The following is a 25,870-nucleotide window of genomic DNA, read 5'->3' on the forward strand; positions in this document are numbered from 1 at the left end:
AAAACACCCCGAGTACATACGTAATCTATAGGTCAGTCCCACGCCGGTCCAGGAAATAACACTATCCGGGAGAAAAATAAAATAAAAATAGGTACAAGGAGCGAAGCTATCCGATGTCCCTGCAGCAAACAAGGGGGGGAAGGGGGGTGCATGGTGAATTCTAAGGCCCAATCCACTTTAATAAAACCGAGACTAGATGATGCCGATGAACCGGTTTCGCAATATAGTCGTTCATGCCGTTGGCCAGGCATATGTCCGCATCTCCTTTTAAGGCGTTTCCAGTCATGGCAATTATGGGAACATCACGACTCATCCCGCGGATTGCGACTGTCGCCTGCACTCCATCCATCACGGGCATGTTGATGTCCATTAAGATTGCATTGTAGGATAGAGGCTTTTGCTTCACTTTCCGCACCGCTTCGACGCCATTCCAGGCCGTGTCCACCTTTTCGAACCCCATCATGCTGAGCATTTTCAACGTGACTGTCTGGTTCATTATGTTATCTTCAACCAACAAAAGCTGTTTCTGAGGAGCTACCTGTTGAATTTGCGCATTCAAATCTGGATACCTCATTTCGCTGGAGCGTGGCCCGCAGATATTCTTATTGTCGATTATACTCATATTGACCGTCAGCCAGAAGACACTGCCCTGGTTGTCCGGGTTTGGATGAAAGCCAACAGTTCCATCCATGAGCTCTGCTAGACTTTTACAAATCGACAAGCCCAGCCCTGTACCCTGGTACCTTTTATGACTTGACTCGGCAAATCGAGTGAAAGGAGCGAAAAGTGAGCTCACGGCATCTTCAGGAACGCCGATACCCGTATCAATGACTTTCGTCGTGATCTCATAAGAGTTCTTATCTTCCGAATGCTTGGAGCATGTGACCGAGACTCGGACACTACCCTTCTCGGTGAACTTGACAGCGTTTCCAACGAGGTTCTGTATAATCTGTCGATAACGTAGTGGATCTCCCCTCAAATGGTTTGGTAAATGATCGGGGTAGTGAACCTGCAAATCAACCCCTGGTTTCAAAGACGAATGACAATTCCGAGCGACCGCACCAACAACTTCTTGAATATTCACAACGTCCGAGCTTATAGTGAAGGTTCCAGACGACAACTTGGAGTAATCGAGAACGTCGTTGATAATCTGTAGCAAGACGGAGCCAGTGTCTTCAATTATATCAATGTACTCTTTCTGCCTTCCATTCAAAGTTGTCCCAGCAAGCATTTGAATTGCCATTAGCATGCCATTCATCGGTGTTCTAATTTCATGGCTCATGTTGGCTAAGAAGTCAGACTTGAGTTTCGAGGACTCATCAAACGCAGCGATCAGTCGACCCTCGGCTGCCTTTCGCTCAGTGAGATCTCTTGTGACTTTGGCAAAGCCAATATGACGACCAACTGTGTAGACCGGGGTGATCATGACATTGGCCCAGAAGCGCGATCCATCTTTCCGATAGCGCCAGCCTTCATCTTCAACTTTGCCTTCTCTCAGACACAACTCCAGTTCTTTCCCTGGTTTGTCAGCAGCACGATCATCATCACCGTAAAAAATTGAAAAATGGCGTCCAATGATCTCGTCCGAGCTGTAACCTTTCAAAATGGCAGCACCCGAGTTCCACGTAGCTATGTGACCCGATGTGTCTAACATGAAAATAGCGTAGTCCTTGACAGTATCTACAAGAATTCTGTACGTCTCATTGAGGTAGACTAACTCTTTCTTGCTCTGCCGCGCTGTGGATTCTTTCGTCACGTCCTGGGCCGCCAGAAGCACATAGCACAGCTTTCCTTCTTCCTGAATAGGGGTGATGTGGACGTTGAACACGGTGACATCCACGCCATTGTCAATCTCAACATCGTCAATGAGCTGAACAGTGCCACTTTCAACTGCGTGAGTGATGAAACGGTGCAGACTAGTGGTATCAGGAGCGGGGACTTTATGAGCAGGAAGATCATAAATACTGTGGCCTATTACTTCAGTGCGATGGTAGCCGCTGAACTTTAGATGACTGTCGGACACTTGGACCACATGAAGTCTTGCATCGAGCACGATAGTCGGCAATGGAGACAAGGAAAAGATACGCCCAAGATCAGAGTCGCTTGCCGGAGCTGGCTGCTCAAGCGGATCAAGCGGATGAAGCTGCTGCTTATGGTGCGGCCGTCGTGCAGACTCTGGTTCCGCCTTGTCGACGTGAGCGACAGAGAGAACGGGTGGCGATTCTTTGGGCTGCAGCTTGGCTCCTCCGGCCGACTTCACTGAGAGGGGACTGAGCATATTGGCCAGCATCTCATCGCCGCGTTGATCAATGGCCATTGCGGATGATGCCTGGCGGGGGATGGCATGCAGCGGGCGGGGGGCGATAGTTGTAGTAGTAGCCAGCCCCGAATCCAAGTCGCGAAGAATAGCGATAGTTGAACAAAAGGATAGTTTGACACGCGAAAAACCATCGCAGTTAAAACATGGTATCGCTCTCTCGCCTTCTGCAGCAAGAACCAATCAAGGCCTGCGTGGATGTCGCTGCAGAGAAGGCGCTGCCATCTGAGGAAATCCGGTTTTGAATGGCCGCTGCGGCTTCTGATTGGCCGGCAAAGAGTTCCCCCAGGTTAAGGAAGGAACGCCTGGAACGGTACTAACTTCTAAGGCTTCCAGGCCAGGCCCGACCAGAGCCTTGCTGCCTTGGGGCCTTACTGTGGCCTCAGGCATATTTAAGATTCTGCAGTTGCTTGTGTACCGGTAGAGTGACACTGATATATTAATCTTTACTTTTTCTTCTCTGACTGCTTAATACCAAACTGATACGTAAGTGCCCAGATAGTCCAAGCCTGTTCCGGCTTCCGGTTGGCTGTTTGACGCCCGGGCTCGGATGGCCTGAGGAACAGAAAGTTACAACCGCCTTCATCGTCCATCCAAATGAGCGCCCTCCTTCGAAATACGCAAGGCTGCTGGACCTGCCGCGTGCGCAGGAAGAAGTGCGACGGAGCTCGCCCCAGTTGCTCGACATGCCAGTCACTGTCAATCACCTGCTACGGATATGGCTTGAAACCGGACTGGATTGACCGTGGCGAAAAGGAGAAAGCAATGATCGATAGCTTCAAACAAGTTGTGAAGCGCACATCGAGAAAAAAAGCTGTCGCCAAGCCTTCACAGGCCAGTGCCCAACTTTCGACAATTGCACCTAAGGGCTCAACTGGTTCCTCCTCAAGTCCTCGGTCACATGGCTATGAGCCAGATCATGGCTCATCTATGGACGAAAGAATGAAGACGTTACAAGGCGGACTATTATTTGTAAGTATGGTGATATCAGAAAGCGCTGTTGAGCTTTGATGCACATTGTTAATACGCTTACTAGGAACAACCACGCAAGGATCACCATGACAATTTGGTTTTATTCCCCATTTCAGCTCAGGAGTCTGCCTCTTTAATGCACTATCTCGACAACGTATTTCCACTGCAATATCCCATGTACAGAGCCAGCGTTTTGGAGGGAGGCCGAGGCTGGCTCTTGGCCCCCATGTTTCGAATAAAGCCTCTTTATCATGCCACGCTGGCTATCAGCTCATATCATCGTCGAAAGATTGTCAGTTTGCATCATCCCTGTCATGTGGCTGGGTTAGTTGAGCAAGAAAAGCACCTTCAAATTTGCCTAGCCGATTTCCAGGAGCTGTTAAAATCAGCCAACACGTCGCTTGAGAATCTAGTTTGTCCAAGCCATGGATTAGGTATTATGGCCTTGGTCGTTCAGCTGATATTTGTTGAGGTATCTATATCCATATCATTATATTTCGACACACTCTAACTCTGTCTCTGTACTGACAACTTTATCCTATCCCGCTTTGCAAAGTTCTTTACCGGCCAAGGCAGCGAATGGAAGATTCATCTCCGTGCGGCAACAAATATGCAGGAGCGATACTTTCGAGATAACTTAGTTGACTACGGTTTGAGCAAGGGAGCAGGGGCTATCCTGCGCGGTAATCGCAATTTCTCCGTGGATGATGGGCCGACGGTCATGGAAGAGATTGTGATATACAAGTTCTTTACTGGGGTGATAATATGGCTCGATATCGTATCGTCTATCACGGCGGGAGAGGCGCCGCATTTACTGCCCTACCATTTCCGTGATATTTCTTCGACATCTCCTTGGGTTAGACTTGAGGAAATCATGGGCTGTCAAAACCAGGTGATGCTCCAAATTGGTCGGATCGCTGCGTTATACGAACACAAAACCCAAAGCCTACAAAAAGGCTACTTAGTGAACACCTCCATTGAGGAAACCGTAAGGGATATCAGTAGGGAGATTGAGTCCTGTCTTACACAGACAGCATTGAGAGGTCTTGGCTTTTCTATTGGGACAAATACTAGTCCGGTACCAAAGTCGTTGATAACGTCGAATTCGACCACGCTAGTCACACACATGTTTGCTCTCATGGCATGCATTTACCTCCACCTGGTCATATATGGCTTTCAAAACCTAGAGTTATTGGAACCAACCACTTATAAGGCTATGGAGACACTTCGCACCAGGTTTCCTGCTCATCTTCTGCCGGCTATAGTCTGTCCGTTGTATGTGATAGGATCTGTTGCAACACAGGAGGAGGACCGCTTATTTTTCCGACAAGTTTTTGCCTCACCGCCATTGCTGGATCCTTTGTTTGAGCATCGAACGAAAGTCCTGACTGCTCTAGAGGAGGCTTGGAGGAAAAGAGAGGCCAGAAACGACTTTACGTGGGGGGACAGCTTGGAGATGGTCGACGATCTCCTGCTCCTCTAAGCACGTATCATCTTCGCAAGGGGCCAGGAGAGAGTAGCCGGAGTTATTGACCAGATAGTCCTAGCTGTGACCATCATCATCAGTATGAACAGTAATTCATCCTATGGTGAAGACTTGGATCTCAAATTCGTCGAAAAGCTCAAAACATCCAAACTACGCAATGAAAAATGAATATTGAAGATTTGGAAAATGTACTATAATGTTGGCAATGTGTCGTCAAGGTCGGAATTGTCCTGTATATAGGTATTGATCGAAAGCATCTGTAAATATATTCTAGTACATGAATAACTATTCCTTTCCTTCCTCTTCTTCTCAAATAAGGGGTGCTCAAACAAGGGGTGCGGCTTGTAAAAAATAGGCTTGCTTCCTACAGCAGCCACATTCAGTGGTGCAGTGGCCATACAAGGTAGATTTCTCCTTCGGTATCGATATTAGAGGAGTTTCACAACATCCGCAATCTCTACTACAGCAACCCCCGCTCCGAACACAATGACTGTGATGGTTTATCCAAATGTATGGTCTATCATGCCTCGTAATGAACGAATACTGTGGCTTTCGAGCCATGATCACCTCTCTACTATGCACATTGTCCATTAGTTGGGTAGACAATAATCGCCGGATTTTCAGTTGATGCTCATAGTAAAGGCCCTGAGTTTCTCGCAACTGTTTGTCAATGTCGGATAATTCCAGTAGTAGCTCCTGGTGTTGCTTCTCATGTTGTTCTAAATGTTGTTGTTGTTGCTTTTCAGATTGTGCAGCCGTGGATATGATTTCCTCTCTTGTTTGGGAAAGACGCCTTTCTCGTTGTAATATCATAATACCTATGGATTCCTCTTTTTCGTAGGCGTCCCTCCATTCTCTTCCAGGCGCGAGATGACAGACGCCCCGGATCCATCTTGCTGCCGGGTGAAGTCGGCAGAAGTCCATTGCTCGATCATCTTGATATCCCTCTTGGTACTGTTATCTTTCAGAGTGACGAGTAAAGGAAGTGCAAGTGCAAGAGCAAGAGAAATAGAACCACCGGAAAGAGTAGATACTGAAACAATCAACCAGTGTACTCGTCATTCATATGTTTACATGCAGTTTTATAGTGCGTGTTTGAGGTGGAAGCCCGGGGCAGCGCTAATCACAAGCGGTAATTCACGGCCGAGCGCGCTCTGCGCTCTGATTCGTAGCTGGCTGCGGTGCGTAGTCCGCGCTGATTGGGTGTTGTCCGCGCTCTGCCCTATGATTGGCTCAAACGTAGATATAGTCTTCCATTTTCCAACGACCATCGAGGCTCGTTTGCACAGCAAAATAGTACCAAGATGCGATGGTTGTTAAGTATTTGTAATCTCTTGCAAAGCTTGATAATCATGGCGGTGGCAGATGAATTGCTTGAATATATAAACGGCTTGTACCTTGGCTCTTCTCGTTCTGCAGATATTCATCTCTTCATTCACGATTCCTTTCCAACATCAACCGATAGTTAGCACGCTGCCATGCAAGAAACAAAAACCATAGTTATCCTTGGAGGATCCTTTTCCGGTGTGAGTATTGCTCATCGAATCTTGAAACAATCAGCAAAGACAGGGTCGTCCGTCAAGATCGTCCTCGTGTCTCCCAATACCCATGTCTATTGGAGTGTCGCTACGCCTAGGGCTTTAATCCCCGGACAATTCGCCAACGACAAGCTTTTCCAGTCCATTACTGAGGGCTTCAAGCAGTATTCCTCCAAACACTTCGAATTCGTCCGCGGCACTGCCCAAAGCCTCGACCCTGCCGCTCGGAAAGTGGGAGTTTCTACCAGCTCCGGGGCGCAGAAAACCGTTGAGTACGACTTCCTCATCCTCGCCACTGGGTCTAGGAACAAGGACAATGATGGCGGAGCTATAGTGCCATTTAAGGGACTAGAATCAACCGAGGCAACAAAAGCTGCTCTGCAAAACATCCAAGCAGTGGTAGACAAATCGAAGACGATAGTGATCTCCGGTGCCGGTCCGACTGGGGTCGAAACTGCTGGAGAATTGGCATACGAGTATGGAGCAAAAAAGAAGATTATTCTAGTAAAACCACCATTTTCCTTTTCGCCTATAGCGAGAAAGAAACATATGACTGACTATATATCGAACAGCTCACCAGTGGTCGGACAGTTCTTACTACAACAACCCCTAGTGTTTCGAAGACAGCATTAGGCATGCTCAAGGATTTGAAGGTCGAGGTCAAGCTAGAAACAAGGGTTACTACGTCAACACGGACGACAAGAAATGGCTCGGATCAAGTTGAACTCAGTCTGTCGGACGGAAGCAAATTGACCGCTGACCTCTACATTCCTACATACGGCCTAGTTCCGAACTCGTCGTACATTCCTGGCAAATACCTTAACGCAGACGGGCTCGTCAAGGTGGATGAATACTTTCAAGTTAAGGGGCTCGAGAACCAGCATGTGTGGGCCATTGGTGATATCTCCGACCTTGAATCACCGCAGGTTCTGCCCGCTGATAGACAATCAATTCATCTGGCCAAGAACATCGCCTTGATCTTGAGTAATAAGCCTCCAGTACCATACAAGGAGGGCTCGCGTGGTTAGTTTGCATTTCTCTAGATATTTCAAAAGCTTTGTTTATGGTTCTAATGTGTGATATCTTCTCACAGCTTTGGGTCTTCAAATCGGCAAAAAGACTGGCACTGGGCATTTTGGGAGTTTCAGAATTCCGGGCTTTATCGTCACTTATCTCAGAAAGAACTTGTTCGTTGAGCAATTAGGGTCCATGGTCAATGGGTCTGCGTATTGATCGATTTTGTTATTCCCCCTTCGCTACAGGCAATGCGTACATATAGATAGAATGCTCGAGTTCGTCGGTTAATGGTTTTCTTCGCCTTCAGGGCATGATTATATTTTGTTCTTTCTTCATTTATTATAACCATGGATATTCATACGTTGACACTTTACACAGGACTCGCTAGTCTTTAGAAGACGTAGAAATTAAATATGATGAGCTCAGACAAAAGAGGAAAAAAGCAGGCTTACACCTTTGCAGCATCATCTCCTGCTCTACCAACTTCTCTTCCCAAAAGTCTGAGATACGTCTTGAATCCCTCCCACGCCGTTTCGCCCTGAATACCCACAAACGCATACGGAGCAGTCTCTTCAACGATCCTGCCAGGATTGCCCTCTCTCACCTCCCTCATCACCCTAGCGCTCTCCCTGATCTCCTCCTCAGTCACCCACAGCCATTTCATATGCTCCGCCGGAGACAAGCGCACTTTCTCCTCCCACTCCGGCGTATCAACCGACTCATGCACATCAACCACAAACGTAAATTTAGCAACTCGATGATTTACCCCGCGTTTGTGCACCGTCCACGCGTCGACTCGTACCAATTCCCGGATTTTGCGCACATGGAAACCCGTCTCCTCAAAGACTTCGCGCGCCACGCCGTCCAGCAGGGTCTGGTCAGTGGGCTCTAGCGATCCGCCGGGGAAATCCCAATAGCCACCCCATGAGTCTGTGATGGCGCGTTGGATGATTAGCATGAGCGGTTGGCTTTCTGGTTTGGAAGTGGGCTTTGACAGGTGCTCTTCTTTTGCAAGACGAGAGGCTGACGATGCCGGTAGGCGGTGTGTGAATATAAAGGCTCCAAGAACATAGTGGGTGTGCTGGGGGTGCGCGATGGCAAAGTCAGAGATGGGCACGTCGAATTCCTCTGCTAGATGAGGCGCAACAGTGTAGCTATAAAACGATGAGCCAGCTTTGTTGGTGGCCATTATAATACTTTCTTTTTTTTAGCCCCTCAGAATAATACGTGCAGTATTCTCTGGTCGCTATTTCATTCTGTTCGATGAGGAGTGATAAATTTGTCGGATACCTTAAGACTTCACAAATGAAACATGAAGAGTGGCCGGCGGTTACCTAGGCCGCCATCCTTACATATGTACTCGCTGTTCACAGCGAGTCAGCCTTGAGAGTCTGAGTGCGCTTCGACACTTTAACAAAGCCAAATCGGTTTGCTTGGTGTTCATGAATGTTTTGACTTGGACATTGCTAGTTAACTATCAATCAATGTAATGACTAATCTCATGGTCCGGTCGTTCCTGTACCTGCCAATAATTCTAATAATTCTACCTAACATATACATTGTGGTTGGTATGCTGCAAATATCTAAGTCTGTGGAAATTTAATCTATCTACCATAGTAATGCCATGAGCTGCCCTGCAGACTATTATCTCAGTGCTCAGGCAGCTCAATGTCATCTTCGGCTGGCAATACTCCGTCAGCTTGCAACTTGAGAGCAACCTCGTCTACCTTCTTCCAGACTCTGAGCAAGTTTCCCCCTGCTACCTTGGCAGCATCTGCATCACTAACCCCGCGTCGGAGTAATTCAGCAATCAGATCTGGATACTTGGAAACATCGTCGAGGCCTGCAGGGGTAGACTCTATTCCATCAAAATCACTGCCCACGCCAACGTGGTCGAAGCCAATGAGATCACCGATATGCATGATGTGGCTGGCAATATGAGAAAGAGTTGCGTTCGGAGGGTAGTAGTCGGGAAGCCCATCTTCTCGGTCGGATGCTGTGCAGCTGGTGAATTGCGGATAGAAGTTGACCATAACCAGAGAATCAGTCTTCTTGACCAGCTGCAAGATCTCATCTGTCGGATTGCGAGGATGCGGGCAAAGAGCATGAGCGGAGCTATGGCTGAAGATAATTGGTGCTTGGCTGCCAATCCATTCGTCTTCACCGGCCCCGAGGACATCGCGCATGGTGTCCTCGCTGACATGTGAAAGATCAACAATCATGCCAAGTCGATTCATTTCGGAGACAACAATCTTCCCTTTCTCGCTGATACCGTTCCATACTGGATCCGCCTTTTTAACTCCGCCTCCAGGAATCTCCACCAAGGCTGCATCTGCATATATATTGTGACAATTGTGCGTCAGTGTCGCGTACCTGACACCAAGTTTGTAAAAAGCTCTAAGATGTGTCAGAGAATTGCCAATAGAGTGCAAACCCTCGATGCCCAAGGGTGAGATGATTTTGCCGCTACGGAACTCTCCTAGTGCTGTAGTGCCATTGGGAGATTCCGAGAGGATACTGCTGAACTCTTGCTGAATTCTCGTCATTACATCGACCTGTTCATAGGTCATTTGCACGCTTTGTGCGTAATTCTCGTTGGAAAAGTCCTCTCCGTCTTTAGGGCAAGGAACGAAAACACTCCAAAAGGTACCGCCCACCTGACCGTCGGCCAGCCGTGGGGCGTCCACATGGCCAGTCAAATTGCCAAATGCGAAGCGCTTGATAAAATCCGAGCTATATATTTTGTTTCCATACGCGGCTCGAACAAGAATGGGAAGATCATTGTGGCCGTCTATTAGGAATCAGCCGCGACTCGGTCTGCCATTTAGGAGCAGCAAGATAAACAACCACTCACCGATCAGAGGCGTGTCACTCAGAATCTTGTGGACTCGGTCCTCTATACTTTTAAGTGGCGATATCCCCGTAGTATGGCAATGCCGGAAAGACGTGGTACTCCATAAAGCCAGGGCGATTACCGTTAACAGCGATGCAAGCGCGACAGACCAGAGTCTGGAGCGCCGGGGAGCGCCGATGTTGATGCTTTCTGTGGTCTGCAAGACTGCAGGAGAAGACTGGCCCTCGTCTAGCAGGAGGCCGAGCTTCTCATCGTGAGAATCCATGTCAGCTGGTGAATGGTTACGAGAATGGGGGGAGAAAGCAGGAGGAGATAACTTACGATGGTAAAGTTGATCTCTAAGCAGGAGCTTCCGCTCGGCCAATCACGTCACTTTGCGTCCTGAGGCAACCACTCAGGCTGCCCCGCCGATATCTAATCCGATTTTTCTGTTCCTCCGCTCAATCGCTCACTCACTCACTCAACTCGCTCAGTCAGCGTACCGGGTCAAAGATCCATTTGATATGGCAGACTCTTCCCTTGTGTCAGGTAAGATCGTTCGCAGTAAAGCATTAGTGAACCTGGCTCACGTACCACAGGCTTGCTGTCGGCCTGGCACACCTTCCGCATCCCCATTATCGTTTCGCTGGCGGTTGTTGTCTTTCTCGTACGATCACTCAATCTATCACGACGATCAAAATCGCCATTATCTAATTCGCTGCCGCCGTCGCCGCGCCTTGGAAATGCCACATCCACGGAGAAACCTGACGTCACTCTGCTCGATTCAGAGTCGATTCAAACAAGCGACAAGCCGAAACAGAAAGCCGCTGCATCTGGCCCAAAGAGGGTCATCGGAAACAAGCAGCTTCGAGGGGGCAAGCACTCGCGCCAGGCCGATCAATTAACTGGCCCGTCATTCATCAAACCGATTATCTTTTTCGCGTCCTTGACCGTATCCACCGAAAAGCGAGCGCGTTGGCTGGCAGAAGAATTGCGCAAAGCGGCACATAGAAAATCGCAGCCAGGTGATAAGGAACAGGGTCTTCTCCCTCCGGATATTTATGATCTGTCCGAAATAGACTTTGATGACCACTTTGTGTCCGCACCGAAATCACCGCCAAACTCTCCCAATACCAGATACGTCTATTGTATTCTGATTCCGACCTACAATATCGACACCATCATCGACACATTCCTTAGCCACCTGGATGAGATTCATCATGACTTCCGCATTGATACCGCGCCATTATCAAGTCTGGCAGGATACTCCGTGTTTGGATTCGGAGATAGAGAGGGCTGGCCCACAGAAGAGGAGGGTTTCTGCTCACAGGCCAAAGACTTGGATCGTTGGATGGCCAAGCTTACTGGCAAAAAGCGTGCATACCCTCTTGGCATGGGCGATGCCCAAACTGATGCTGACAATGCATTGAAGGAATGGACGAGCGGGCTGGCGGAGGTTTTGTTTGACATTGTCGAGACTGGTGGTCTAGGCGAAGGTATTCCCGGAAGTGGCGATGCTTATGAGAGTGATGAAGAATCATTAGCCGAAGATGATGAAAGCATCACCAAAGCTTCTAGTAACGCCAAGGGTGCACAGACTGTGATTGACCTGGAAGATATCAATCTCGGTGGGAGCGGCAAGAAACGAAAAGGTGGTCCATTACCCGTTGATTTTACGACCATGGGGAAAACCCCAGCTAGTCAGTCGAATCTGAAAGAAATGGTGCCGTCCTCTTCACCGACCTACGCCGCTCTCACGAAGCAAGGATACACAATTGTCGGATCCCATTCTGGTGTCAAAATTTGCCGATGGACCAAGTCAGCTCTTCGAGGTCGTGGTTCATGCTACAAGTATTCTTTCTACGGCATCAAATCTCATCTTTGCATGGAAACTACCCCGTCGCTATCATGTAGCAACAAATGTGTCTTTTGTTGGCGCCATGGCACGAACCCAGTAGGAACCACGTGGCGATGGAAGGTTGACCCTCCGGAGTTAATCTTCAAGGGAGTCAAGGAGGGCCACTATAAGAAAATAAAGATGCTGAAGGGTATTCCGGGTGTCCGAGCCGAACGATTTGCGGAAGCTATGCGCATCCGACACTGTGCTTTGAGTTTGGTCGGGGAGCCTATTTTTTATCCTCATATCAATGATTTCCTTGGCATGCTACACGATGAGCAGATCTCCAGTTTCTTGGTATGCAACGCACAGCATCCCGATCAACTGGCTACTTTGCACCGGGTAACACAACTATATGTATCCATCGATGCAAGCAACCGTGACAGTTTACGAAGGATTGACCGTCCTCTGCATCGCGATTTCTGGGAACGCTTCCAACGCTGCTTAGACATCCTTCGCGAGAAACGCCACATTCAACGAACGGTCTTCCGCTTGACTCTTGTGAAAGGGTTCAATGTCGAAGATGAGGTTAGTGGATATGCGGACCTCGTTGAAAAGGGACTGCCATGTTTCGTCGAAGTCAAGGGCGTTACATATTGCGGCACAAGCTCAAGTGCAGGCGCAGGCCTGACGATGCAGAATGTACCTTTCTACGAAGAAGTGGTGGCATTTGTCGTTGCATTGAAAGACGAACTTCAAAGACGGGGTTTGAAATACGGCATTGGCGCAGAACACGCGCATAGTTGCTGTATCCTGCTCGCGTCTCAGCGGTTTTATGTTAACGAGAAGTGGCATACAAGAATTGATTACGATCGATTTTTCGAGTTGTTGCAGAAGGAAAAATCCGAGGGGATCTCATTTTGCCCGGAGGACTACATGAAAGAAACAGAAGAATGGGCGCTTTGGGGCAATGGAGGATTTGATCCGAATGACACACGGGTTCGTAGGAAGGGGAAAAACAAAGATCCCGTTGTCGTTGAGCAGTGAAACCAGAGCTGCAAAGAAGAGGCAAAAAGAAAAAAAAAAGAATAACCGGATATGATGTCTCCAATGATATCTATTCTAAGGATCTCCGTATTGAACGCTTTGTGAGAAATTGTGAGAGAGTATCAATACATGAGGCCTTGATTGTCTGGAGGCGTCTTCAAGACAATGCCACCCTTGCAGCTAAGAAATGCTGCGCGGCGTCTGATTACGCATGGAGCTTTGGGTTCTGTTTAACAAACATAAGGAATCTATGATACTATTAGATAACCCGAGCTTGGAACTTATGTCTGAATCCAAGTGCTTTTTCCATGTCTATGCTATTTCTGTCTAGCATATGCATATGACAAATGATACATGCGTACAACCATGGGTATAGAGATTTATCAGTACGCCAGCCTACCTACATAGTGTCAGTCTTATCTATTGGTCATCGTGTGATAGTATAGATCCTTCCTTCAAATCAAACACTAGGCATAAAACTGAAATTCAAAGTGTGCTGGCTCTGTTCAACCTCTTCATCGCTCACAAAATTCGCCATAATCTCAATATCATCATGGTGGAAGAAGTTGAGAGAACTCTCAGGTAGCTAAAACCATGTATGATCAGAATCCCCTTGTAAACGAATCAATCATATAGACCGACGTAGATCTCACCTTCAATCTCTGGGTGTAATTTGGATACCATCGAGCCTGATACCCCGTCGCCAGCATGATCCGGTGCTCATCACTCGGATTGGGCATACCGCAATGCCACAAACGGAGATCTCTTAACGAGATACTCCCCTTTTTCATACGGACCTGAATCGGTGGCCTTTCAGAGCGACGCTGCTCCAGTCGTTCCTCTTTCACATTGCACGTAATATTCCCATCCTCGTCATAGGCCTGATCATCTGAAGTCGTGGCCCGGTGCGATCCTAGCCAGAACTCCGTCGAGCCATTTGCAGGCGAGAAGTCGCTTAGTGGCACGTTGGCGATTACATAGAATGGGGCTGTGACATGGTCAGGCCATCGGATATCCTTGTGAACTGGTTGGCGCAGACCGGCTGTATGTCTGAGCGCGTTGTTCCCCGTGATGAAGTTCCAGCGCGGGCGAGCGCCGAGGTATGCATTCATCACTTGGATCACGAATGGATTCATGTAGATGTCTTCAAAGATATATCCTGGTTTGAGTGGGGCGCAGTGAAGAATGTTTGAGCGAACGCCGTGGTTGAAGTATGATCCGGGTTTTTCTAGCAGATGATCGGTCTCTTTTTGCATGTAGTCGTTGATGGTGTCTACATGGGCGATGTCAACTACGTCTTCGAGAACGACGAGGCCGTCCTCATGCATCTTGACTAGGATCTGTTGCAGCGTGCTGATCGAGTACTTTTGCTTGGCTTTCTCTTCCGGGTTCGCCTTGAAGGCTGCCGGGCCGTCGATTTCAGCCATGATAAATTCTTTAGGGAAAGCTTTCTGGTACGAAACCTCGGTATTTGACGTCGGTTGGTTGGAGTACAGATTGATCTGGCACTGGATTGTCAACTATATAACTAGTATTATAGTGAGATAGCGAGGCCTAACTGGATTGGACGAGTGATTTGGGTATTCAGAGATTATAGATAAGAAATCATAATCCAACCTTGGAACTCCACCTAGGTAACTAGTATGTAACCTGTAACTATAGTAACTCCATGTTATATAGACTTATAGACCGTGATGTACCTAGATATACAATATAGTGGACATACTGCTGACATGATGGGTTTATCTAATCTAGTATCCCTTGACGGTTTTCACATGTTTAATATTCTCCCAGACCCACGGCGTAAGTGTAGAACTAAAATCGTTGCTGAATTTGATATTGAGATAATTATAACCCTCGTCAGGAACCCAGTCAACCGCGAACTTGGATTGAGCATAGTTCTCCAATGACTCGATGGTTGGACGAAGAGAATGCGGCATGGGCGTTTTGACGCCGTTCTTGTACCAGCTGCTTGTAAAATGTGTTGTTAGCATGAATGAATAGCCAGAGGAGAGGCTAAGGGAAAGGTTACTCACGCAGCGTAGTAGACGATAGCAAGCATAATTCGTACATCCGACGTGGGATTTGGCATTCCGGCGTGCCTACAACAACAACAACAATTGTCGATTCTCAGTACTGACTCAGAGGAGAAATCTGTGGAATATCTTCTATTCACCATAATCTTAGATCTCGTAGCACGATCGAACCCCTCTTGATCCTGGGATAGCATGGTGGCCTGATTTTCCGGCGCGCCTCCAATTTGTGTTCTGCGATCATGGGCTCTCCGAGTTCACGATGATCACTGATGTTCGTGTTTTGTGTGCCTAGCCATAGCTCAGTAGTGCCATTCTCGGGGCCGGTATCAACGAGGCAGGTGTTGAAGGCGATTGCGAAAGGATGCTCTGGATGCTCGAACCGAATGTCGGCATGAACCATTTGACGCTCCTCTGTGGCTAGTAGTGTATTGGAGCGAATGAAGTGAACTTCAGGTCGTGGACCGAGGATGTTTGACACAATTCTAGCTCCGTGTTTGTTGGCATATACTTCCGGAAAAAGCCATTCTGCGCCATAGTAGGTTAACTGGGGATTCTCAGGATGTACAAGTCCAAGAAAGAACTTTTATCTACGTTTGTGCTTTAACGACCTCACCTTTGTCTAGTGGTGGGACTTGTGACAAGTTTCCCCCTGCTGCTGGACCCTTGGTTGCGGCATTGACATTCAAGTGGCTGTTGTTCTCTTCAGTCCTCGGTCATAATAAAATACGTTTAAAAGCCCTAACAGACTCACTTGAAGTGCACTTCACCAGCACCACCAAGAAGCTTCTCGGTGTCTTGCAACATCCTGTTATTTAGTTTGTCGACTATTGCTACATCAATGGCATTTTCAACGACAACCAGGCCATCGGTGAAAAAGGCCTCTATAGCATCGTAGAGATTCTGATCACTCATAAAACCACTGTCTCGTTCCTCGTCGGTGAGGACAATGACCTTGGGCCCATCAACAGTCAATGCTGCAGGCATAGCGTAATTGCTCCAGGTTTTAGGGCTAAGTAACGTATACTCTTGCGAAGTTTGTGAAATGAGATGAAACGACATCTCATCATGCACCCAAATTCCTTACCTCAGAAATCTGGATCTTGAAATCATAATGCCATTTCCTCAAGCCCCGCGCCGCTCATACGCTGGGGTTGAGGAAAGACTCCAACCCTATCGCTGCGTGTGGCTATTTAGGAATTCTGCCGACCTCCATCGGCTGCAACTCCGGCCAAGCGAAGTACATTCATGCGGAGTTACCCCCGCTACTCAGCAGTCTTCCTAGACCATCGGTCATTACGCCGACGATGCAAGCAGAGTGATGTTCTGAACCGGACAAGCCTATGATATCAATCGATTACCGCTAAATTGAAAGCAAGCCAAGTGATTTCGGATAACCTTTAGAATACCATGGCCGAACAGCACGTCTCTTTCAAAATCGAAGACTTATTCTCTGTCAAAGACAAGATAGTTGTTGTCACCGGAGGTGGCTCCGGTCTTGGTAAAGCCATCGCCGAGGGCTTCGCTGTCAATGGCGCCAGAGTGTACATTTCTGGTCGAAGGAAGGAGACTTTGGAGACAGCCGCGAAGCAAATTGAAGGGGATATCCATGCGTGAGGTTTTGTGTCATCTGGTTTGAATTCCAGCTGACTTGAACACAAGAATCCAGGGAGACGTGCAGACGGAAGCAGGCTGTAAATCTATTGTGGAAATAGTTACAGCCCGTGAAACCCATGTTTGTTCCCTTTGGATTCTTATTAGTTCTCTTAATACCCAAATGCTCATAACGTCACCGGCGTTCTGTAGATAGACACGCTCATCAATTGCGCCGGAGTGAATAGTCCGTGGAGAGTGAAGGCCAAAAATCATAACGACCGTGAGTCTTCCCAAGAAAGCAGTATAAGATAGAAAGATATTCCATGACTTGACGCAAGACTAACCCTGTGCAGCCGATCAAGTTGAAAACCTTCTAATCAACGGAGTGAACGAAGAGGATTTTGACCGAAGTAACCAGAGTTAGTGCCTTGTCACACATTACGTTGACATTCAATCAATAACTTCAATTGCAGTTAACGTCAGCGGCGTCTACTTTCTCACCGCAAATTTCATCCCTCTTCTGCGCAAGTCAAAAGATCCAAATGTCTGCATAATTGCCTCGCTGGCGGGATTGGGCAACCAAAGGTTAGAGATATTTTTGGCATTTTGCGGTCTCAAGGCTGACGTATAAAAGGTCCATGGGATCTCTGACCTACGGTGTTTCCAAAGCTGCTGGTGAGCGACCTTTTTATTGTGTAGTGAGTGGCTGCTTAGACTTACGATGTTTTCAGTCATTCACCTTGCCAAACTCCTTGCCGGCCGTCTACACCCGTAGGTTTTCTGCTAGGGCATTTGCATAAGAACCATGTTCACACATATATGTAGTATTAAAATCCGCGTTAACACCATTTGTCCCGGCATCTTCCCCTCTGAGATGACTGGCGTAACCGCTGGCAAACATAAGTACAACATCAATCATCCGGCTGAAAAGGCGGCACTCCGGTCTACTGCAGGCCGCCCCGGTCGTCCTGAGGAGATCGTAGGCCCTGTGCTCATGCTGTCCAGCGCGGGTGGAGGATATATGAACTGCGCGTTGTTGACGGTGGACGGTGGACGGCTAATGGGCGTCTCGATAAATGATGGGATTCGCATGCCAGATAACTTGTATACGTGAGTCTTGCTTCCCACAAAAGTTACGGACATATGTAAGTTCAGTGTGTTAATAGAGATGTCCTCTAGTGATGAGATCCTAGGGTAGGTTCTGCCCTAATTGTGACATCAAGTTGGACAAAGAAATCCAAGAACAAAACATACAAAGTATTTTTATGTACCCTGCTAGGGGTTGGTTCGATTATGAATTGCCAACAGATTGAAGCAAAAGAAACAGATATGATGGCCGTAGTTGAAATCAGGTGACACTTCTATCACAGATGGCAGTTTCCTCTTTCTACTCTGCCTAACTCTCCTACCTGAGACTTATGGATTGAAAATTGATCAAGTTCATTCATACGCAAAGATCACTAAGCTTAATGCAACAAGTCTTCGTCTTAGCGCAATGCCAACCAGCGTCTCAAACGCTACTTCCGTACTGAAGGGTGCTTTTGAAGGCCCTCAATACCCAATATATCGCCAATTCAAATCAATTTGTTGTTCAGTGACTCCGCTCTTTATAGCCCGGCGTTGCTCTTCAGGAGTGCCTGATAGCAGCTTATTCAACCCCCGAACGTGCATCCTGTAAGCCGTGATGACGATGAAGAATGCAACGACGCAGCCGAGTACTATCAGCAAATATGTCAGTAGGGCCCCTTGCACTCGCATGAAAAATAAATTCTTGCTTTTGAAGGGAGAGACTAACAGCACCCAAACGCCGCATAGTAGTGAGGTGAGCCGTAATAAAGGTAGCTTGTCCAGACATTCGATATTCCACCGATGGCGTTGATCATGGCCACGCCAGCTGCCCGCTTGGGATAAGGTCGTGCCATATGGATGTTCAGGGTTTTGTAAAGCAGGATCTGCGGCCCAGCACAGACAGTTGGCATCAACATCATCGCAAAATACCGCGGGCCAGTCTTAGTTGTCGCCATCGCAACAACATAGGCAACGACTGCACAGGCTAAGCAGATGACATGGATCGGATAGATAACGTTTTTGCGCTGGATCAAAGTCAGAGAGTGTAGTCAGTTTCTTGCTCACTTAGGATATCAAAGCATCTAAATAAAAGCTGTCTCGAGTCAGTGAGGAAATCAAACTTACGTCACTAATATAAGAGATAATATAGAATAAGATGGCTGCTAATAAGAAAGGCGGCGCGGTAAGCAGCAGAGTTATGTTCTTGTTATATCCTAACGTCTCGACAATAGTTCTAATGCAAATAAGCTTAAGCAGAGCTATAGGTAAAGCAACTACTATTCAAATCTAGGAGCACTTACGGAAAAAAGTTCGTTGTTGAGCCCATAGCCTGGGACATTCCCATACACCATACCAAAGCCCAGACCTTTGGATCTAAACATGCACGCCTGAAGCCCTCCAGAACCGAGGTCTCTTCGTGGGCTTCACCAGCTCCAGCTTCCATTTCAATTCGCCAAACGGCATAGTCACGTTCAGTCTGATTTAGCAGGCGAGCATTGTGTGGATATTCAGGCATGAGCATGGCGGAGATGAGCCCGCAACCAACTGTTGTGGTACCCTCGCTGAAAATGGTCAGGTAAACTCGTACACCCAAAAGTTTTACGCAAAGGAAAGAAAGACGAACACAATAAAAAGCCATCTCCAACCCGCAATGCCGTACCGCCCATTCAAAGTGAGACAAGCTGCAGCAATGAAACCTCCAAAGGCACTCCCAAGCATCTGAAAGACGAACAGGGCTCCCAAACGTTTGCCAAGTTCCTTTTTGGTATACCAAGCGCTCATCAAATAGATGACTCCTGGGAAAAAGACGGCTTCAGTGATACCTAGCATGACACGGATGGCCAGGAGTGATTTGTACGACTGGACAGCAGCGGTAGCGGCACTGACACTGCCCCAGATAGTTGCTGCGCTGCAAATATCTTTGGCCTGGTCAGCAAAAAGTGCTTTTACTTTACTGACAAGGCTGTTGACTTACACAAGCCGGGACGAGGAATTCGCGTCATGATCAAGTTCGATGGAATCTGGAAGGGAATATACCCAGCTGGCGACTGTTAGAAACCCGGAAAACTATATGGAGTGAACCAGCCCACCGAAGAGGATTGAAATCGCAGTAGCAAAGTTATTTGTGGTCATGTTCAAATCGTCCATGATCCCGTACACTTTGGCTGCTGCTAGAGCAGATCGATCGACATCTAGTTACGAGGATGGCCTCTTAGTTCGCTCTGCTCAATCGTTCTCGAGGTATCTGGTTCTTACAGTTGAGAATGTAGAGTACGCCCATGATAGGCCTGTTATTGGTTAAATTAATGCAAAGTTATTACAGCATCCTCGGAATGGGAAATAGGGTCGTACATGATGACCATATCAATCTTGCGAACCATTTTCGTTTCCAGTTTCTGAAGTTCTGCTGGGCTCAAGCCTCGAATACTTTCGGGCTTTTCCACCACATTGTCAAAATCCTTTCCTTTGTCCGCAACCTCTAGGTGGGCGACGTCTTCCTTGGCAATGCCGTCTCTGGTCGAGGTAGATGAACCGGTGTAGGGGTCGACGTTTGTCTGAATTGAAGACATGACTGCTGCTAATTTGTTTAAAAGCTACTAAGGGTGATACTGAAAGTCCAAAAGAAACAAAATCATAGATTATCCTGGGACAGCTCTGGCTACAAATAGATACCGAAACGAGTGAATCCGCAGACATAAGTCCTGCTTTCTGCATGGGCCGTCGGACTGTTCGCCGCGAAAACCTAATGCTATGATCACAAGCTTCCCCACGGGGTAAACTGCAAGTCTTGGCCCAAATATCCCCGCTAGACTGCCTACTAGCTAAGTTGCCTGTCTACGCGGGCAGGTATGCAGTTGCACAAGGCGATAGGTTCGCTTCGCCGCCATTGACACCGATTCGCTCGCCAAATTTCCAATTTCGATATCGGCCGCGATTAAGCTTGGGTCCCCGTTGTCTCTTGACTCTTGACTCTTGTTTGATTGGTGATGGCTAGGTAGCCTAGAGACTAGGGCAGGTAAGTAAGAGATCAGCGGAATAAATATATCACTTTGCCTTGTACTTCCTTCGTCGAGTTCCATCATCCTCATGCTTGAGGATTGCTACATCGTTGGACCTCGTTGGGCCTTGTTTTCACAGGTCAAGACAAGGCTGTATGCAATGCTTCCCCCATTGAGCTGAAAGCCGCACTCCTATGCTCAGGACATTTGTCTATGCAAGCATTGCCTCTCTCGCCAGGCACCTTGCACATATGAAGGAGGAAAAGTGAGAAAAACAAAAAGATTTTGATGACGTCCCGTGATTGGCCAGACAGCAGAGAGCTTCCAAGAGCGCATAAACCAATCATACGCGTGCAAGCAAGCAAAAGCAGCAAACATGCCCCACCGGAAAATCTCTTCAGCCCGTCGGCACCTGTCCCAGAGAGGAATAGCGGCACCAGGCAGCTGGCCCCACTCGTGTCTATATAAAGCATCTTCCTCTCCCGCTCTTTTGCTCTTTTTTTCTTCTTTTTTTCTTCATAGCGACTCTACTTCAAAGAATCACTTCATTAGTAGACGTCTTCCGCTGTTTTTTCGAAAATAGCCACAAATCCCACCCTTGCTGATGACCTCCATGTCCTCGATGCCCTAAAGTGAAATTTTCGGGCTTGCTTCTATGCGAAGTTTGTCTGTTTTACTCCCGCCTCGAAGTCGATCTTGTTTTCTTAGCTGTGTCCTTCCGGGATACGCAGATTGGGGATCTGTCTTCTAGGGAGTGGTGATGATCTTTACCTTGTTCTGGTGTCTTGACTTCGGTCGGCTGGACTTGGTGGGTGTCGAGGAGGTCTGAAAGGCCTTTATCTTATGTTTTCAGGATAGTTTTACCAATGAGAACCGATTTCTACTTCGCATCATATTTGATTCTTTTTGGGGTAAACCTTGTAGCTGAGAATTTCCTTCACTTTAATTGTTACCGAAACAATTTTAGTGTTATGGGGCTCTGTAGTATAACTATGTTGACTCGACGAGCATAGGGGATACCAATGTCTCCAGGGCCATTGATTTAGACAAAACAATGCCTTAGGATTGACTGGTTCAGGAAATTCATGATTGGCATCCATAATTCAGAAATGCGGCCTTTGATCATACATCACATGGGTATCATATTCGTAATAATCCTACCTAAGATATCTACATCTACGACTAGGCTTCGCTAGGTGTCGCCTCTCCTGTTTCAGTCTTTCCACCATCACCAGCTGCCGTGGCTTTCTTATGTCCTCTGCCTCCCCGTGTGCGGGGCCCTCGAGAGCGTTTCTGAGTGCCAGCAGGCTGCTGAATAGGTGTCGACGGCGCTTCTGACGACGATGGTTCATCCACTTTAGCTGCCTTGGCTTGCGTTGGCTGGTTCTTCCTTTCCAAAACCACCACCTGACTCTGTGCCACTGTCACAGGACTAGCCGCGATCGCCTTTTGAAGACTACCTGCGTCGGCAAAGTCGACGTATCCAAATCCTTTCTTTCTGTCAACCTCCACCTTGGCCACCTTACCGAAAGCGCTGAATGCTGTCTGAAGCAGATCTTCCGTAACACCTTGAGATGGGTTCGCGTGCTTCAGGAATGCTTGTGTGGCCGTTGGGGATACAGTGGGTTGCTTGGCCTTTTGTTGTTTTGGAGCTCTTGGTGCTCTTGAAGAAGGGCCTGGTGAGGTTGTAGCACTGTCAGCAGCTGGAGACGCGGTATTTGAGCCTCCTGATGTTGTTGCGGTGGCAGGAGGATTGGCTTTGGAAGCCGTGCCCTTCGAGGCATTGTCCTTGGCTCCTTTTGTATTTGTTTTGGCATTTTTTGGCCCTGTCGGCATCGTAGGAGCCGAAGGGATCGATTCTGCGCTGACCTCATTGTTCTTTGTACGATCATTCTCTGCGGTAGTTGTCGCAGCTTTTCCGCGCCGTCGGCCACCAGATGGTGCGAGCCCCAAGTCCCGCTGTACAATTTTCGCTGCGACGCTAACATCCCCCCGTTCTCGTTCTCGTTTACGTTCGGACGCGGCAGCAGGTGCAGTAGGCAGCTGTGCAATCTCTTTGGTAGATGGCTGTTTAGATTTGGAAGTGGTCGCTTGTTTGTTTGCGGCTTTCACAGCTTCCTTCGTAGCTTTTTCTATTTTTGTTATTGACGGCGCTTTCTTTTCGGGTGATGCGGGCGTAGACTCTGCTGGGGCCTCTCGATCTGGCCTCTTCAAAAGCTTCTTGGCCTCTGCTTTCTCTGCCTTTGCCTCTTTTTCTTTTGCGCGTTTTGATGACTTCCCGGAAGCAGCCTCTTTTGCCTTGCTAGCTTTCTTGTCTTTGATATATTGAACCAATGGTGTAATAGTCACTTGTTCGTCCTCCTTCTTCTCCGTATCACCTTCCACTGGCGTAGGTTTCGTAATCGGATTGGTTAAACTTTCGAGGAATGCAACAAAATCTGGATCTTGATCAATGGTTCCCTGTCTTCCATCCTTCCTCGAACGATTACCTGGAACTCGAGCGTAGGGGGCAAATTCGACAGATGGTGGCCCGAGAAGCACGGCATCATTGGAGGTATTTCGTGCATCATGAAACGATGTGCTCCTAACTTTTTCAGATAGAGGAGTGATCAAATCTTCTGAAATGACATGCACGTAGGCTCGGGCAGGGCGAGACGGTTTAGCAGGACTAGTAGACACGAGGTTAGCGCAATGACGGATAATCAAGCTTAGCAAAAGGCAATGCTTACTCCTTCGAGATTTTACCGGGCTTGTATTGGTACCAGTCAATCTTGCCCTGCCCTACTTTCCAATCATCGCCCAGGCCCGACTCGAATTCGGCACGCGTCAGTCCGGGAGGGAGACGACGAACGATCAGTTTCAATCTCGGTACTGGAAGCTTTGGAGTGCTCTTTGCTGGCGCCGGTGCAGAGGCTCCTTTTTGTGTTGCGGTTACTGGGAGCTGGATAATGCCAGCTGCTTTGGCTACTGAAGGCTGCGCCATCGCCAGGTCTCTTGGACGGGGGTTGGAATGGAGAGTTTGGATATGAGATAAACTGCGAGGCAGATGGCGGGGAAGGCAAAATCAGGCCTCGTATACGATCTGTCCAGAATCCTCCCTCTCCTGTTTTAGATGAAAACAAAGTGCACCTTCAAAGAAGAAGAGACCAGGTCTTTTGGCAGCCGAACAGCTCTGCTCATGCCAACACAGGTTGCCTGTAAGTTGGCTGGCAGCTCGTCGCGAATTCTGGGAAAGAGCACTACGGCAGGCGCCACGCCCCAACTGCGCTGCTGCTCTTGCCGCCACGGAGAATCTCCCCGCAAGACTCAAAGACTCAGCCTACTCAACTACCCTAGCCAGGCTTTTCCATGTCTGGGGGTTCAAGTTATTATAAGACCGTTTTTCTTTTCTGTTTGTTGCTACTTCATTTTATCACATTTGTCTGATCTCATGCTATTTTGATTGCATCTACTACTGCTCACGCCCCCTTCGTTCACTCGATTAGTTAACACCTCGGCCATGACAGAGTCAGAAATCCCAGCGCCTGGGCCAGCCAAGCTCAAACGAAGTGCTGGCCCAGACGAGTGGCTACAGGCGGCAAAGCAATGCAAATACTTATCGGAGCACCATATGAAACAACTGTGTGATATCGTCAAGGAATATATGATGGAAGGTTTGTGCAGACTCTTTTTGCGCTGCTCGGGACAAAGCACTTATTCTTGCAGAGTCGAACATACAACCAGTCTCGTCCCCTGTCACGATATGTGGTGATATACACGGGCAGTTTTATGATTTGCTAGAGCTCTTCCGAGTGGCTGGTGGAATGCCGAACGAGACAAATGCCGAAGCTCCAGAGAACCCTCCTTCAGTTATAACATCCGAGGACATCGAGCCCCCTTCGACGATAACGGATCCAAAGTTACGCAAAAAAGTAAAGAACGCAGACAGTTTACAAGATGCCGACGATAGTGGCTCGGCATCCGGAAGGGAAAGATCTAGTAGCGGATCGTCAAAAGAAGGAACTGGCCCCCCTCCTGGCAATTTCGTCTTCCTGGGAGATTATGTAGATCGAGGTTATTTCAGCTTGGAGACGCTGACTCTGCTCCTATGCCTTAAAGCCAAGTTAGTCGATGGTAATTTTTTCTTCATGAATCATTACTAACTGCTCAGATACCCCGACCGCATCACATTAGTGCGAGGAAATCATGAGTCACGGCAGATAACGCAAGTTTACGGCTTCTACGAAGAATGCTTCCAAAAATACGGCAATGCATCGGTGTGGAAAGCTTGTTGTCAGGTCTTTGACTTCATGACGTTGGGCGCCATTATCGATGGCAAGGTATTGTGTGTGCACGGCGGGTTGAGTCCAGAGATTAGGACATTGGATCAAGTTCGTGTGGTTGCTCGAGCACAAGAAATCCCCCATGAAGGAGCATTTTGTGATCTGGTGTGGTCTGATCCGGAAGATGCAGCGGATGTGGAGACGTGGGCTGTTAGTCCGCGAGGAGCTGGTGAGTGTTTTGTCTGTGGAAATTATTTATTAGTATATCTACTGATTGGACTGAATTTAGGGTGGCTTTTTGGAAACAAAGTCGCAGAGGAATTCTGCCACGTCAATGATTTGAGTTTGATTGCACGAGCGCATCAGCTTGTTAATGAAGGGTACAAGTATCACTTCCCTAAGCAGAACGTTGCCACTGTTTGGAGTGCGCCAAACTACTGCTACCGATGCGGCAATTTGGCGTCAGTATGCGAGATTCGCGAAGACCTCAAACCTACTTTCAAGCTCTTCAGCGCTGTCAGCGATGATCAACGACACGTTCCTTCGTCGAGACCTGGGCGAAGTGAATACTTTTTGTAGAACATGATATTTTCTTTTCTGTCTTTTTCACGCGGCCATGATTCTGTCTTGTTTTCTGGATGAAGGGAAATGTTCTCTGCATGGAGTATGGCGTTGGTCGACGATGAAATGTTAATCATAAGCTCGAGGTTATTATATACCAATTTATGAATGTCCTGACGTATTCTTCTGTATTGTTCGAACTGTTAGTTCGTCGGGCTTGGTTGTTTAATCACTGCGCCTCGTCACGTGGACTTGGAACTCTATATATTTTCTTTCGCCTCATCTATCGACGAAACTCGGTACA

The 25,870-nt window shown here is 47.9% G+C and overlaps 11 protein-coding genes across 11 annotated transcripts; 5 read left to right on the forward strand and 6 right to left on the reverse strand.

Annotated features, from left to right (window-relative positions):
* Positions 1-160: 160 nt before the first annotated feature.
* UA08_05211 (Two-component system protein A) lies at positions 161-2,317 on the reverse strand (the record flags this gene model as incomplete). Its single annotated transcript, XM_020267508.1, has 1 exon — positions 161-2,317. One exon carries the CDS (start codon positions 2,315-2,317, stop codon positions 161-163), a length of 2,157 nt encoding a protein of 718 aa, XP_020119593.1.
* Positions 2,318-2,914: 597 nt separating this feature from the next.
* Positions 2,915-4,772, forward strand: UA08_05212 (hypothetical protein; the record flags this gene model as incomplete). The annotated part of the gene is made up of 3 exons (XM_020267509.1): positions 2,915-3,289; positions 3,354-3,581; positions 3,846-4,772. The coding sequence occupies 3 exons, from the start codon at positions 2,915-2,917 to the stop codon at positions 4,770-4,772; spliced, it is 1,530 nt and encodes a 509-aa protein (XP_020119730.1).
* Positions 4,773-6,253: 1,481 nt separating this feature from the next.
* On the forward strand, positions 6,254-7,546 carry UA08_05213 (hypothetical protein; the record flags this gene model as incomplete). Its single annotated transcript, XM_020267510.1, has 3 exons — positions 6,254-6,817; positions 6,886-7,336; positions 7,407-7,546. 3 exons carry the CDS (start codon positions 6,254-6,256, stop codon positions 7,544-7,546), a joined length of 1,155 nt encoding a protein of 384 aa, XP_020119729.1.
* Positions 7,547-7,778: 232 nt separating this feature from the next.
* Positions 7,779-8,519, reverse strand: UA08_05214 (hypothetical protein; the record flags this gene model as incomplete). The annotated part of the gene is made up of 1 exon (XM_020267511.1): positions 7,779-8,519. The coding sequence occupies one exon, from the start codon at positions 8,517-8,519 to the stop codon at positions 7,779-7,781; it is 741 nt and encodes a 246-aa protein (XP_020119728.1).
* Positions 8,520-8,979: 460 nt separating this feature from the next.
* On the reverse strand, positions 8,980-10,449 carry UA08_05215 (hypothetical protein; the record flags this gene model as incomplete). Its single annotated transcript, XM_020267512.1, has 2 exons — positions 8,980-10,121; positions 10,185-10,449. 2 exons carry the CDS (start codon positions 10,447-10,449, stop codon positions 8,980-8,982), a joined length of 1,407 nt encoding a protein of 468 aa, XP_020119420.1.
* Positions 10,450-10,687: 238 nt separating this feature from the next.
* On the forward strand, positions 10,688-13,047 carry UA08_05216 (hypothetical protein; the record flags this gene model as incomplete). Its single annotated transcript, XM_020267514.1, has 2 exons — positions 10,688-10,712; positions 10,763-13,047. The coding sequence occupies 2 exons, from the start codon at positions 10,688-10,690 to the stop codon at positions 13,045-13,047; spliced, it is 2,310 nt and encodes a 769-aa protein (XP_020119735.1).
* A 460-nt stretch (positions 13,048-13,507) lies between these two features.
* Positions 13,508-16,067, reverse strand: UA08_05217 (hypothetical protein; the record flags this gene model as incomplete). Its single annotated transcript, XM_020267515.1, has 8 exons — positions 13,508-13,633; positions 13,701-14,555; positions 14,774-14,798; positions 14,848-15,015; positions 15,084-15,149; positions 15,224-15,608; positions 15,697-15,773; positions 15,835-16,067. 8 exons carry the CDS (start codon positions 16,065-16,067, stop codon positions 13,508-13,510), a joined length of 1,935 nt encoding a protein of 644 aa, XP_020119672.1.
* A 423-nt stretch (positions 16,068-16,490) lies between these two features.
* UA08_05218 (hypothetical protein) lies at positions 16,491-17,874 on the forward strand (the record flags this gene model as incomplete). Its single annotated transcript, XM_020267516.1, has 8 exons — positions 16,491-16,693; positions 16,922-16,956; positions 17,030-17,095; positions 17,150-17,261; positions 17,311-17,351; positions 17,408-17,447; positions 17,502-17,786; positions 17,856-17,874. 8 exons carry the CDS (start codon positions 16,491-16,493, stop codon positions 17,872-17,874), a joined length of 801 nt encoding a protein of 266 aa, XP_020119673.1.
* Positions 17,875-18,227: 353 nt separating this feature from the next.
* UA08_05219 (hypothetical protein) lies at positions 18,228-20,314 on the reverse strand (the record flags this gene model as incomplete). Its single annotated transcript, XM_020267517.1, has 9 exons — positions 18,228-18,394; positions 18,472-18,769; positions 18,870-18,978; positions 19,046-19,306; positions 19,405-19,663; positions 19,720-19,785; positions 19,835-19,936; positions 20,001-20,032; positions 20,097-20,314. 9 exons carry the CDS (start codon positions 20,312-20,314, stop codon positions 18,228-18,230), a joined length of 1,512 nt encoding a protein of 503 aa, XP_020119416.1.
* A 1,611-nt stretch (positions 20,315-21,925) lies between these two features.
* UA08_05220 (hypothetical protein) lies at positions 21,926-23,726 on the reverse strand (the record flags this gene model as incomplete). Its single annotated transcript, XM_020267518.1, has 2 exons — positions 21,926-23,411; positions 23,473-23,726. 2 exons carry the CDS (start codon positions 23,724-23,726, stop codon positions 21,926-21,928), a joined length of 1,740 nt encoding a protein of 579 aa, XP_020119417.1.
* Positions 23,727-24,242: 516 nt separating this feature from the next.
* Positions 24,243-25,584, forward strand: UA08_05221 (Serine/threonine-protein phosphatase ppe1; the record flags this gene model as incomplete). Its single annotated transcript, XM_020267519.1, has 4 exons — positions 24,243-24,396; positions 24,449-24,845; positions 24,894-25,234; positions 25,295-25,584. 4 exons carry the CDS (start codon positions 24,243-24,245, stop codon positions 25,582-25,584), a joined length of 1,182 nt encoding a protein of 393 aa, XP_020119414.1.
* Positions 25,585-25,870: the final 286 nt, after the last annotated feature.

Source organism: Talaromyces atroroseus, assembly GCF_001907595.1.
Source record: "Talaromyces atroroseus strain IBT 11181 chromosome Unknown scaffold_6, whole genome shotgun sequence".
In the NCBI taxonomy this organism is placed as follows: Eukaryota; Fungi; Ascomycota; class Eurotiomycetes; order Eurotiales; family Trichocomaceae; genus Talaromyces; species Talaromyces atroroseus.